The 12,919-nt window shown below is 38.4% G+C and overlaps 2 protein-coding genes across 5 annotated transcripts in view; both read right to left on the bottom strand.

Moving 5' to 3' along the window:
* Window positions 1-4,134, bottom strand: part of LOC131335765 (coatomer subunit zeta-2-like) — a 50,642-nt gene extending 46,508 nt beyond the window's left edge. For 2 of the 3 annotated variants that reach the window (XR_009202622.1, XM_058371266.1), the window contains exons 1-5: window positions 3,996-4,134; window positions 2,692-2,851; window positions 1,846-1,993; window positions 1,668-1,745; window positions 44-128 (exon numbers count right to left, since the gene is read on the bottom strand). Coding sequence is in view for 2 of the 3 variants with exons in the window: in XM_058371266.1 (XP_058227249.1) it covers window positions 44-128; window positions 1,668-1,745; window positions 1,846-1,993; window positions 2,692-2,851; window positions 3,996-4,013 (489 nt within the window). In the remaining variant the exon portion in view is untranslated. The remainder of the gene's footprint in view (window positions 1-43; window positions 129-1,667; window positions 1,746-1,845; window positions 1,994-2,691; window positions 2,852-3,995) is intronic. The other variant, XM_058371267.1, reaches the window with a different exon arrangement.
* Window positions 4,135-9,001: 4,867 nt separating this feature from the next.
* On the bottom strand, window positions 9,002-10,434 carry LOC131335766 (uncharacterized). 2 transcript variants are annotated; one of them, XM_058371268.1, is made up of 2 exons: window positions 10,267-10,434; window positions 9,002-9,408 (listed from the first exon to the last, which is right to left on the bottom strand). In XM_058371268.1, the coding sequence occupies exons 1-2, from the start codon at window positions 10,304-10,306 to the stop codon at window positions 9,188-9,190; spliced, it is 261 nt and encodes an 86-aa protein (XP_058227251.1). In that variant the 5' UTR covers window positions 10,307-10,434; the 3' UTR covers window positions 9,002-9,187. The 2 variants fall into 2 exon arrangements, with proteins under 2 accessions (XP_058227251.1, XP_058227252.1); XM_058371269.1 differs by having other exon boundaries at window positions 9,002-9,402; window positions 10,267-10,426.
* Window positions 10,435-12,919: the final 2,485 nt, after the last annotated feature.

Raw genomic sequence — 12,919 nt, 5'->3', positions numbered from 1 at the left:
GATTATTTACCTAATAAAGATAAAGGAGGAAAGCACAGGTTACCTGCTCAGACAAGGGTGCACCGTCATCCACGCTGTGGGTTGCCACTTTTCCGGCAATAACATTGCCATCCGTTTCGAGGATCATCCTGCGGAAAATGAAATAAAACATGGATTTTTCCTCAACTATAGTAACCCATTGGACAAAGTTCAAAGAGTATTCAGTGCAGAACAAGTTAAAAGGCAGCATACTAAGAAAGAATCCTCCAAGACATGACCCACCTATTAAGGAAGCGCATGCGACTTGTCTATTGTGATGCTAAGTACCACTGTTTCGTGTTCTAATCACATCTCAGTTATTGAAAATTGACCCAAGCATCATGCATGGTTGGGGGCATTTTGGCTTCAACAAACTTCAACTGCTAAAATGGCCTCCACAAACTTCAACTGCTAAAAAAGTGCACCTAAAAAAAACCAGGGCTACCTAATGTCATAGCCAGCATTGACTTCACTGTAGATAAATATTATAAGGCTGGAACTTCGAAGGGATACTTCTATTTCTAAAATGCGACGGCCTACATGTAGGTTGGGGGAAGTTTAGCGATAGCAACAAGTTTCTTAAAAACATGGAGGAGTCAGGAGAGAACATCAAAGTACTCCCCAAAAGTAATTCTAAAGCTACCCATAACTGATTGACTAGCAAAAAAACCACCAATGGCAATCAAGACAGATTTTGAAAGAGTTATAAACTTGTAACTACCAATGAGAGGTTGGTTTAGTGGTTAGGAACTTGGACTTGGTTGGACTAGGCCCAGGTTCAAGTCCCCATAGCCCCTCATTGGGGCTAAACATACTCCTAACACCACCCACGCATGGTGGGACCTTAGCTTTGGCCCCGACGTAGGTGCGGTGGGGTCCTCTACAAATAATGGTGTGGTGTGATGGGGCAAAATTCCCTGGCGGAGGTAACAGGGTACCATACCTGCACTTCCATTTCCCACACCAAAATAAATAAACAAACTTGTAACTATTTGTTTTCTGAGAAAAAAAAGAGAGTGAAAAACTGATAGGGAGGTGGGAACACGCAAGAAAACAACAGGCCAATGCATGGTTGAGGAACTGAATGAATCAAGTCAAGCACAAGGAACAGTGACATAATTTGGTAAAAGGTAAAAAGCCCTCAGAAAACGGAGGGAATTTTGCATGCACATGGCAGAACCATCCATAACTACTCTGTGGAGAAAGAGAAAAGAAACAACTGTTCTATGCAAAGGATGCAGAAGTTTGGTGAAAATTATCCATTTAGCAAGAGCAGAAAAGAAAGGAGAAATAACACATTTGTAAATAGAAAACCACAAAGCATTTTCCCTAAGCCTGCCACGGAAACTAGACCGAGGCAAATAACCTTTGCTAGCTATGAACATCATCAAGGAGGCATTGTTGAAATCTAATGTTGAAGCTTGACATTCACTGACAATTTATTATGTGTAAAACGAATTGGTACAGAGGGCCATTCAGAACAATCACATATCTTAGACCAACCAATCACTTCGGCAGCAGCTTATTTGTCAAACAATACTACCTAATTACACTAAAACCTAGTGATCAGTATTTGACAAGCCAATGTAGTGAAAATTGAGGGGAAGAGCTAAAGGCTCAAACATATGAACAAGAAGCAGAATGCATACCCTCCATCAACAATCTCATCAAGGCCTAAAAGAATGAGATCTAAGTTCTCTAGTGCCTCTGCTTTCTCAACGTTACTCCTGTGTGAAGAACATATTAGATAAGACAATAACAAGCATTAAATTGGAATATCATCAAATGTACATTAAGGAACTCTGGTTAAGATATGCCCAACAAAACCTGAGGAGAAGGGAAACCGCATCAACGAAGCCTTGAAGAACTGTCGCCAATATTAGCTCGTTTTCTTCATCGCCAGCAGTCACAAAGAAGTGCAGGTCTTGGATAAACTTATAGACCACAATATAGTTATCAAACATTGTTATCTCCGCTGTATACCATACAGTCGTATCACCAGACATGAATGCAAAAACGTGCAGTACATTTCCAATAAATAAGAAAAGGACGTCCACTCAAATTCCCACTTTAGGTGAATAAGAAAAACATGTACAACCGGTTGGCTACACTTAAGGAATAGGGAATCATTTCATTTGCTACACAAAAAGGTTCAAATTGGCATCAGATTTTCTCTAAGTTTTCCTACGTTTTGGCAGGAACACGAAATTGTGATAGAAACTTATGTAACACAAAACCTGCAGAAATCACAAAAAGTTCTAGGTAAGGCTGCCTACTTCTACCTGCTGGGTACAACCTTTTAAATTAGAGAACATATTGCAAAAATACATGCTACAGATTGCATTAAGCTACACATAACTGGGAAAAACCTACTTTTCTTCCAAAGCTTGGAGACTAATTCTTTACTCAAGACCCATGTCTACACCATTGATAAATTAAGACAGGAAAACTCGTGTCATACGTCTGACTTCTAAGTACTAAATAGATCGCCTTGATTTTTTTTTTTTGAAAGAAATCAATTCAAGTACATGAAGTTCCCAAAACCTCAACTCAGATGAAAGAACCAAATGTACACGACTACACGTCGGTCCTCCTCTGTCTGACAGAATCCTTTCTTTCACACAACCAGTAACAAAACTATACATGCAGATAAATATTTCTGTTTAAGCATACCTTCTGTCCGAGCATTTGTCTTTTGAGTTTTAGAAAATAACGATTTTTCAAAACCCAACTTTAAACCAGTAGTCGGCCAATCGTCAGAGTAATACTTGACTGCAACGCGTTTCCCTTCAGAATCCAGGAGGAGTATGTTTTTTATAGTAGGGCATGTCTCCTGTACGAATCAATAACTGTTAATACAATTACTACCCAACCATGTTTAGTGGTTGAGGAATGTAGCAATTCTATTTCATGCTAGATTGAAATTCACAAACCTAAGTCCCCAACCCACTATGAAACTTATATACGGTATCAGAGTTAGACTTACGGAGGCTTTGGACAAGACTCTTGATTGATTGTCCTTTTATTTTTGCCATAAGTAGATTCTATTAAGTAGTGATCCCTAAATTATGGATCCCTTGTCTACCTCTCCACGTGCAAATTAGGGGTCGCACTTGTAGGGAGTGTTAAAGCTAGTCCTACATCGGGTAATTATAACCTCCAAAACTAGTTCTGAATGCTTTCCACCCATGGCCAATTAGTTTTGAGTTTAATGCTTTCCTAAGTTCATTATATAACAGAGTGAATTGGTATAAGGACTACTAAAGTAACAACCTTCCTAGCCTGGCTTGTTCTAGTGTTACTAACAAGTAACAACCCCAACCCCTTGGCCTAATGGTCAAAGACCTAGGACCTTAGGGGTTTACTCTCTCCTTAAGTCTCAAGTTTGAAATATCTCAGATGCTATCCACTCCATTGGGGCCAGCCCATACAAGGTTTTGCTATGGTTTTAATTGGGACCCCTGCAAGTGGGTGGTACCAATCCCCTGGATTAGGTAAGATGCGCACAAGCTGGCGCATACAATTATGAAAAAAAACTAGACTTTTCCTAACCAGAGCTAGCAGTTGGTTATCCACAATTTGGTGTATTCTCTGTATGCACATAACACTTGTTAGACAATCATATTCTTCACATGGGTATGTACAGGACCATCAAAATACAAAGACATACAAAGTAAAATGTGTACATGAATTCACAGGTATTCAATCCCTGTCACAGATTCATCTTTTGCAAGTTCTTTTTACAATTAAGATAAGATCTATCTAATAGTCATAAGTAAGAACAAATCAGATCTACGTTGAATGCAAAGAGGTATGCGAAAATTAAATGAGATTTGGAAATGCATATGCAAAGTGTTTGATATGAGATTTGGAGATCAGAAATACACTTGGTCGGAAATTAAAGTGATTTTCTGCTTCTGGAATTGATATTGCAGATATTGCACAGAGAGAGAGAGAGAGAGAGAGAGGCCGCTTACACGGTAGAAGTTCGCCATCGACGAAATCTTTTCTCACGGCAATTGCAGATCGAGATCCACTGTGCGCTTAAATGGAAAGTTTGAGTTGGGTCCTTTTCCACTTTACTGAGAATTGCAAATACGGAAAAGTTTACGTAGAGTAAAACAATACCCCAACATTTTATAGTGCCACTAGCATAAATGTTGTGCTAATTAAACTTAGGGGTGTTTTCGATGCTGAAAAATTATAGTCCGTAGATTTTTATTTATGGTTGAGAAGTTGTTAAGTGTTTTCGGTAGTGAATAAGTTGGTTAAAAAATGTCAAATTATTTTTGATAGTGAATAAGTTATTAATGGTTTGTGAATAGAGTTAGTGTAGCAAAAATAATTTTTGTTGACAAATTTTTTGTTAGTGAAAATGCTAAAGTTTTTTGCTAGTAGAAACGAAACGAAAAAATGCATTAAGTTTTTTGTGATTTTTGTTAGCGGAAACACCCTCTTAGCCAATCTAGATGAGTTTCGATCGAGTTGAGCATGAGCCGACCTAGAGCAACTTGAATATTTTGTACATCATAAAATGAGTCGAGTATTAATTTTTTCAAACTTGATTTAAAAACTTTATGAGTGTCGGGTCAGGTTAACTCGAACTTGAAGTCGAGTATTGTGATGCTTGTGTCAGTATATTTAGCACCGCTTTTCTTTTGCTTAAGGGACAAAAAACCCTTTGAAAATCTCCTTAGAATTTATTTAGCATTAATTTCTATTCTCTTATAGTAATTTTCTTTACTTTTCTGTTTTAGCCGAATCAGTCAGTGGTATGAAGTTTTTTTTTTTTTTTTTCAGAAACACCCCCTAAGAAATGCACTACAAGAAACCAAAATGGTGAGGACCAAACACATTCCAATAACATTTTCTTTTGCTACACATATTCCGGTCCAAAATAAAAAGAAAATAAAAACTCATAGCAACTGTATAATACATTAGATCGATTCGACCATTTTGGGAGAGACGAGAGAGGCTTTGTTCTGTTTGCGGACGTCTCGAGCAAAGGAGTTGACAGCATCAATTCATGGAGTGTAGAAAGAAGGGCCACATTTGCATTTCCAACCCTCTGGCTCATAATTTGTGTACTGGACACCAATAGGGCTAGTAGTGGTGGGTACTTGGATGGCTTTGCAGGGCATGCACCCATAGCACTTGTCCTCACAGCTTGGTGGACTTGACCCTATTTTGTTCAGCCCTTTAAAGAATTTTTCTCCTCCTTCTTCTTCTTGTTCTTTCATTCCTCCGACTCCTCCCTTTGTCAAGCTAACTTGCACAGACTCTGGGCTCTGTTCTTTGTCTGATCAAGCAGTTCAAGTTAGTGGCCTGGTGGTGTTCAGTTGTTGTATAAAAGGAGTTCAAATCTTTTGTGCTGAAAATTGTTTGTATCGGTGGTGTTCTGGCGTATTTTCGACTATTGAAACAATGTAAGAATGTTCATGCCCCCGAGATTCTCATTTGTACCAATAGCCGAAAATGCTCCGAACCACCGGTACGTGCGAAATGTGGTTGGAAAATGGACTGTTTTACTGTTAAGTATTGGAAAAGAAAAAGTTGCTAACCTGGTTGAGGAACACCATGACCATCAATAGGTGCAAGTGGCCTACTTGTAACCCCAGCCCAACTCACTATATGCAAAATCATTAGTAAACAACAGAATCTTACTCTTCCTCTCATATCTCTCAAGCTCAAATGATGTTGATTATGATAGTTATTATGAGAGAGAGAGAGAGAGAGAGAGAGAGAGAGAGAGATTTCTCAGACTTCAGGAAGCCACGAATGATTTCAGGGGTATAAGAAGGGGGGGAAAAGCCTACAAAAACACAAAATACTAACTCCCATTTCCCCAAAAAAAAAAGGTGGCTACAATCTCAGAAATTTCTTGGGATCCTCTCTTACCTTCTCTATCCTGCATTGGTAGATTCATCTTGCTTCACAGACAAGTGATTCTACTTTCTTGTAAGTTGGTACAAACAAGTTTTCCCTGCTTTCACATTTTGACAACTCACTTGAAAACCTTATCATTTATCTGCACCCCCCCTGTTCCTCTTCCTGTCCTCATTTACTCTCTCCCTCTCTCTCTCTCTCTCTCTCTACACTAGTAGATAGGTGGTCCTTGGACCAAGAATAACTGCCCCCTTTTGGGTCTGAACCGCCAGTACAAATCCATATGGATCACTGGAGTACAGAAGGTTTCTAGACTGCAGAGTTGCTTTTTATTTTGCTGATGGTTTTATTAACCATTTAGAGGAAGAAAAGTAATCCAGATGCAGGAGCCCACTTTTGTCTTCATCAATACAAAGAATCAATGTCTGAAACAATCTCAGTACTGGAACAACATCAATGAGTTAGTTAATCAGATAAAGCAAAGTTCCTTTCAAAAAGAAAAGGGTTGGATTTCTCTGTAATTAGAACTCTTTTTATTGAATGTTCGAATCCTGCCACATCAACAATTTTGCAATATAGATGTGTTTTGAAAGCATATTAAATTAGGACCCGGGGATGATGCCGAGCGGGTGCAGAGTGGCCAATTCAGTCGTTCATCTTGGTGCAAACGGCTCAGATCGAATCCGAGCGCATATAAATCTGAACCACCCATGGCTCGGTTAAAATTCAAGCCGTCGATTGCCAGGATGACTGCTCTACAGGGTGGTTTATTGCTCGATTAAGATCTGAGCCGTCGATTGTCGAAATTCAGCCACTATGCACCGCTTTATTAGGAGAGGCTTGGCGGCATCTCCCATCTCATTAAATTATATGTTGTGAGATGTGACAAACTATTTAGAAGTTGGTTTAAATATGGGACCTGAGGTCCCTCCTTGAGCTTTTGCATGGATTGTGTTAAGTGGAAATGGATCAATGGTTAACCTTTTTAATGGATAGGGGGGGAAAAAACCGAGGGAAGTGATGAGCTAATTATGAAGTAATATACACATTTATGTTGTCAACCTGGGACTTAGGAAGCCAAACCCAGGAAAGCAAACCTTGGTAAAAGGAAACCTGAACCTGATTGCACTAATCAATGCCTCACTCTCTCTCTCCTTCCCTTAGCTGGTAAATCTAGGCAGCGGGGGAAACTGGTACAGTTTAGTAGTCAATTTGGTATGTGTGCTGAATAACTTTATGCTAAAATCAGGAAATTTTCTGGGTTAAGGGATGTTAAAACTAACAAGTAAAACAAGATTAGTCAAAGCAGCAATGTCACAATCCAATAAGACAGAAACAAGGGTAAGATTTAGCACCTCATATGTCTTTCAGTGAGCTGGTTTTTAGTACTATTCAGATTACTGATTGATTTGATCATTCACTGTGTACCACAAACTCAGTCTGCTCCCATTTTTCAACAGGCTGGGTAGCGGGTCTTGGGAAGGGAGGGGGAAGAGAGGGTGGATTGCTTTCCTCTCTGTGGATACATCTCTTTGACATTTTTGCTATAGACAGGTTTATTTTCTCGGTTTCTTTGGTCAAAACACCACTTTGTCCATGCCTTAAGGAATAGTGGAGATATTCCGCTTGACCCAAAAAAAAAAAGGATAGTGGAGTAATGAATATGAGACATCCATTCTAGTCTCTCTCTTTTTTTGTCACTAGCGAAAGTTAGTGGGATGTTAATATATTAATCAACGGAGGGTTTAAAAGCTATTCATAGTCCTAAACCTCAAACCTGCTTTTCGTAAGACTCGAACTCAGGTCACCACTGGGAAGAGAAATGAGACAACCAACTTGACAAGCTTGGTTTCTCACATCCATTCTAGTCTAGATAGGTTTGTTTCACAATTGATTACCCCCTAGTCATGGACTTATGGTCATTCAGGATTCTGGTGGAACGATGTTAAAAAGACTGGAGATTCATTTTCAAGACTGAAAGACCATTCAGGATACTGCAAAGGAAAAGATTGATTAGGATGATAATTTTCAGGCAGTTATGAAAAAAAAAAAGACGGGAAAATGCCAACCTCAAGGATAAATATGATTACGCTCAGGGGGCAATCTCTCAGCTTTTACACATTCTTCAAGAGATAAGAAAACGAAGACAGCGGAGATCAACATTATAGGTCGTCCACAAAATGGGCTCCTTAAAGTCAATTTCTTGATCTATGTTACCAGACCGTTTTTTCACTATCTCTCCTAAAATCAAATGGTATTAGCGAAGGCTTCATTTAATTCTTTTATGGCATTCAACATCGCACCTACAAGTCTGTTTTTAGAGCGGTCGCAGGGAGTGATATTGTGTAACTAAATCTATGGGAGCACTCCGGGCCCAACAAGTCTGCATAATGGAGGAGTAATGTTTAGATCCCGTTACCTTATGTTTATTTTGTATCCTGATTTACACACTCGAAGCTATAGGTCGTTACCCAGTTTGCAATTTACAACAATAGCAAATACAACAGCAACCCGAGGAAGAGAGATTAGGGCACCACCGCATGTTGCCCAGGCGTTTGGGCGGTGAGCACCACCCCCTGCGCTAGCCTCATGTCCTCAGTTGAATATGAGAAACAAGAAAAAAAGAAGAAAGGGACCAAGTAAGACAAAAAGAAGCGTTGATTGCCTCCCTTAACTTACTGCTCTCAAAGCAAGTACTACTCCTTCAATCCGTAAAGAAGGATACACACACCGTCGCACTGATATTAGCATCTGGCATGGACAATAAAACTGCTGGTTCCACTTCCAACCTTAAAGTTCGATCAAACTGAAGAAACCCCCGTTACAATAAAATTGATGAAAATGACTGCCATATCTGAAGCGTAGAATTGATTGATCAAGCATTCCTATATCCAACTCCATTTCCTGCCTCCACTAATTGTATTGCTCATTTGCACTATATATGCGACTAACAACTGTCAAAGGTCCGCATAGTACTATTCCTAACTTGAGTTACCTTGGCTAGATAGCGGTTCTCTGGAATGGAGCAATTACAAAGACAATGACAAGCAGCAGATGCACGAATGGAAATAGCAAGCGTAGGCTCCTCAAGACTACGTTATCATCGTATTGCTGAAAAAAGAGACGGGAAATAGGTACACAACAACGCACAAGCTCATTTCAAACAATCCCATGTCAAGATACAACAACCTCGTTTCAAACAACTACCCATTTCAAGACTACGTCATTAGCACACCCTTAACAACAACCACATTTCAATGACACGATGCAGCTTACAATTGAATTATTTCTTCGGGAGGATTGCCTGAAACACAGCCTCAACCTCTTCCTTCACTCGTTCAAACACATTTGGACCTTTCACTTTTTCTACCGGAGTGTCCTCATCAATGTCATCACTCCTCCCATGAGTCTCCTTGTGATGCGGAGGTGATTTCTCAGAATGTGTCACTGCTTCAATCTCTTCCTTTGCTCCTTCAAGTAAATTTGGTGCCTTTACATCTTTCTCTTCAAACAAAAGGAAGATAAACACATTAAAATCTTTTTAATCAACAAAACATCTGAAAAATGGGTAAACATTGAATCTACTTTCTTCCATCATTATTTGCATAATCAGGTACTCCATTTAGTAGTACAGAGGGTTTTATAGTTTAGTTTAGACTTTAGAGTGTACTAATTTTAAGGTTGATAAATGAACCAAACCACTCGAGTTTGAGCTCGTGTTAGCTCGTTAAAAGGCTCATTTGAGATCGTTTTGTTACATAACCAAACCAAGTTTGGACATCTTTTTATGCTCGTTCAGCTTTTAAACCAATATCGAACAAACTACTGCTTGGCTGAAGTTTAAAAAATCCAAGCTCCTCGAAATCGCTTTGTGACCAGCTCAATTAAAACTCGTTTGGGATCGGTTCGTCTCATAAACAAACCATGCTTGAACAATCAATTGTTCGGTTTGTTTATCAGCCCTAACTAATTGCCATCCGAAGTGGTGCAAAAACCATGAATTGAAAAGAGGGGAGGATAATTAAGACGTGAAACCACAAAACCCACAATTCAGATTATTTTTCAGATACCAGCAAGATAGAATCTTGGACATCAATTTAGAAATTAGAATACAAATACTTGAGGGAGATCGTGCTTAGCAGGAGAAAAAAAAAACCCTAAAATGCTCGTCAGTTTTGCTCAAAACTAAAGATTCAGTTTCAATCCTCGGAATTAAAACATGCGGCTTCCAACTATGCATACAATTCGACCCCAAAAGCCCATCAAGTCGAGAAAGACCAAAGAATCATTAGCTTTGAACATCTTTCTCATAACAAGAAGAAAGAAGAACCCAATGAATACATATGAGAAGAAATTTAGTACCTGAAGAATGATTCGAGGGCTCAGGATTAGTCTCTGCCATTTGGGAATTTTGGGAGAGATTCAGACGCCTAGAATTTCGGATTCGGTTATCTCGTTGGCTAAACGCCTACCCTGGACGGGTTTTCTAGTTTCTTGATTTTGGTAGGATTCTACTTTTCTTGTTTTTTCTTCCTTCGGTTAGTTGAGAAGAACATTGAGTGGGCTTAGAATGGGAGTAATGGGCCAAGGCCCAGCTTTGAATTGGAGTGGTATTTAGCCCATAATGATCTTCGAGAGGTGGAGTGTTGGGTCTCTAGCATTCTTAATTAAAAAAAGAAGTTGATTACAATGACGCTCTAAGAGCGACCTCTATAGGTTCGGTTTGGATGACATAAATCTAATGATTAGTGAGAATGTGACTCCTGATGACAAATTCAATTAAAAAACACATTCTCAGGGTAACTGAGAATTTAATCCTGCCCTTTAATCTTAGATTAATAGTTCAATCCTTGAAAAAATTATTGACTGCAATAAAGTTCCAAAATATAAATTTTATGCATAAGATTAGAGAACTAATCCAAACAGTGAAATAAAATTATTTCACGTATTGACTTACAAGGAATTTGATTCTTAAGAATTGTATTTTCAATCCTCCTCAAGATTCCAACAATTCAAACATAACCTTGTTGTCCACAATTTTTTTTGAAAAAAAATGGCGCGCAAGTCACAAGCTCGGACAGAATAATATACTTTCTTTGAGAACAGTATGCTCAACCTCGCAAAGTAAATCAAGTTAAAATCAACACTCTCTTAGGTAAAACCAAGCTAAAAACAACTAACACAATATATGTAGACAAGAAATTACTCCTACAAGCGATTCAATTAGATTTTAGCACCGGTGGTAGATTAGATAACTGGAGCAAATGGCCCAGCGATTGTGTAGTTGTACTTAAAGTGCAATGAGGTCAGGCTGTGGAGTTCAATTCCTTTTTTTCTTTTTCTTTTTTAATTTTGTTGATGGTTTAGGTTGGGGTTAGGCTAATAGCTTCTTCTATATATGATGACAAAAAAAGAAAAAGAAAAAAGGATCATGGGTTAGATTTCAATATTCTACGGTAGGTCGGAAAATAGGTGAAAGGGTGAATATAACATATGCAATCAGTACGACTCAAACTCGTGTTTTCAAACATGAGCTAAAAGAGTTGAAGTCTATTGTTGCCGGAATTCATCAAACCTTATAAAATTATGCATGCTATTAGAGGGAGATGTATTAATATCTCATTAAGTTTAAGTGATCATTCATTTCGTATTTAAATAATGTGAGATTATATATTCTTTAACATTTCCTCACATTTAGAATCCATCACTTGAAACTTTTTAATGGGTGTAGCATCGTGCAATATATATATATCATCATAGAACGTGAATAATGTGATTTCTAATATGCAGGATGACCACTGTGATACTGTGTAGAAACTTTGTATCCACCTCAACAGCATTTTGGACTTAGCTATAAATTTCTAAACAAAACGAATAAACAACTATCTATAAATATATACTATGGGCAAATGTGGTGGGTCTCAACTCTCAATCCTAATTTTTTGGAATTTTGCTCTTTTCCCCCCTTAAATTTTCACAAATTGAGAAAGAGTTGGATATTTACCTGGGGAGGGGACGTGTTGAAAGAGGGAGAGGGAAAGTGACAGGGTGTGAGAATTAAAATATCCTAAAAACAAACAAGAATGAAATACTCCTAAAACAAATACTACTTCCAAGTCATCTTTCAACAGAACGTAAAACAGATGGAAAAAGGAAAACAAGAACAATGGAAGTTGAATTTAGATGGCGTCAGGGATGACGCTATAGTGTCTCCTTCTTTGTCGGGGGAAACGGTATTTCCCTATAACATAATCATTCAAAGACATAACATTAACTAGTCGAAAGCATAATCTTTTTCAAAATGGCATAACATTTATCATCATCGTTATTATTATTATATTATGCCATAATATTTTTTCAAAAATGGCATAACATTAATCACTCGGAAACATAATATTAATTATCCAGAAGCATAACTGAGGGACACCTAAAAGGGAGAGAGATTTTTTTCCGTCTAGATATGTTCAAAACAAATATGTTCATTGAAACCCCAACATCACACGTACAAATGAGTTTTCTTGCCTCCTTAATTGTCGGCAAGGACTGCGGGTGTTACCCCACCATTGACCCCCAAATTATTACTAAGTATAATCTAATATAGGATTTGTTGGGGAATGAGCAAGATTATCTAACCTCATTAACGTTTTCAATGGGAAAGTCAAGGATGAGTGTCCGCGCCATTTTATGCGCAAAGATTAATACTCTATTCGGTTTGGATTTTTCGGAAGATTTTTTAGAGTAATGACTAATGAGTGGTGAGAGATAGATAAAAAACTTTATTGAGATCCGTACGCAGAAATTTTGAAGAGTAATTCTACCTCCACACCCAAAACACACACCCATATACACACCCACATACACAAGTGTGTGGGCCCCACACATACTAGAGTGTGCAGTGTGTGTGAGGCCCACGTACTTGTGTATGTGGGTGTATATTTGAGTATGTGTTTAGGAGTGGTCCTAAAATAATTGAATTTTGAAACCCAAAATGAATAAACTAGCTCCTCTGTACACG

This window comes from Rhododendron vialii, chromosome 8a (assembly GCF_030253575.1).
Source record: "Rhododendron vialii isolate Sample 1 chromosome 8a, ASM3025357v1".
In the NCBI taxonomy this organism is placed as follows: Eukaryota; Viridiplantae; Streptophyta; class Magnoliopsida; order Ericales; family Ericaceae; genus Rhododendron; species Rhododendron vialii.
This window is presented reverse-complemented; position numbering and strand designations above follow the sequence as displayed.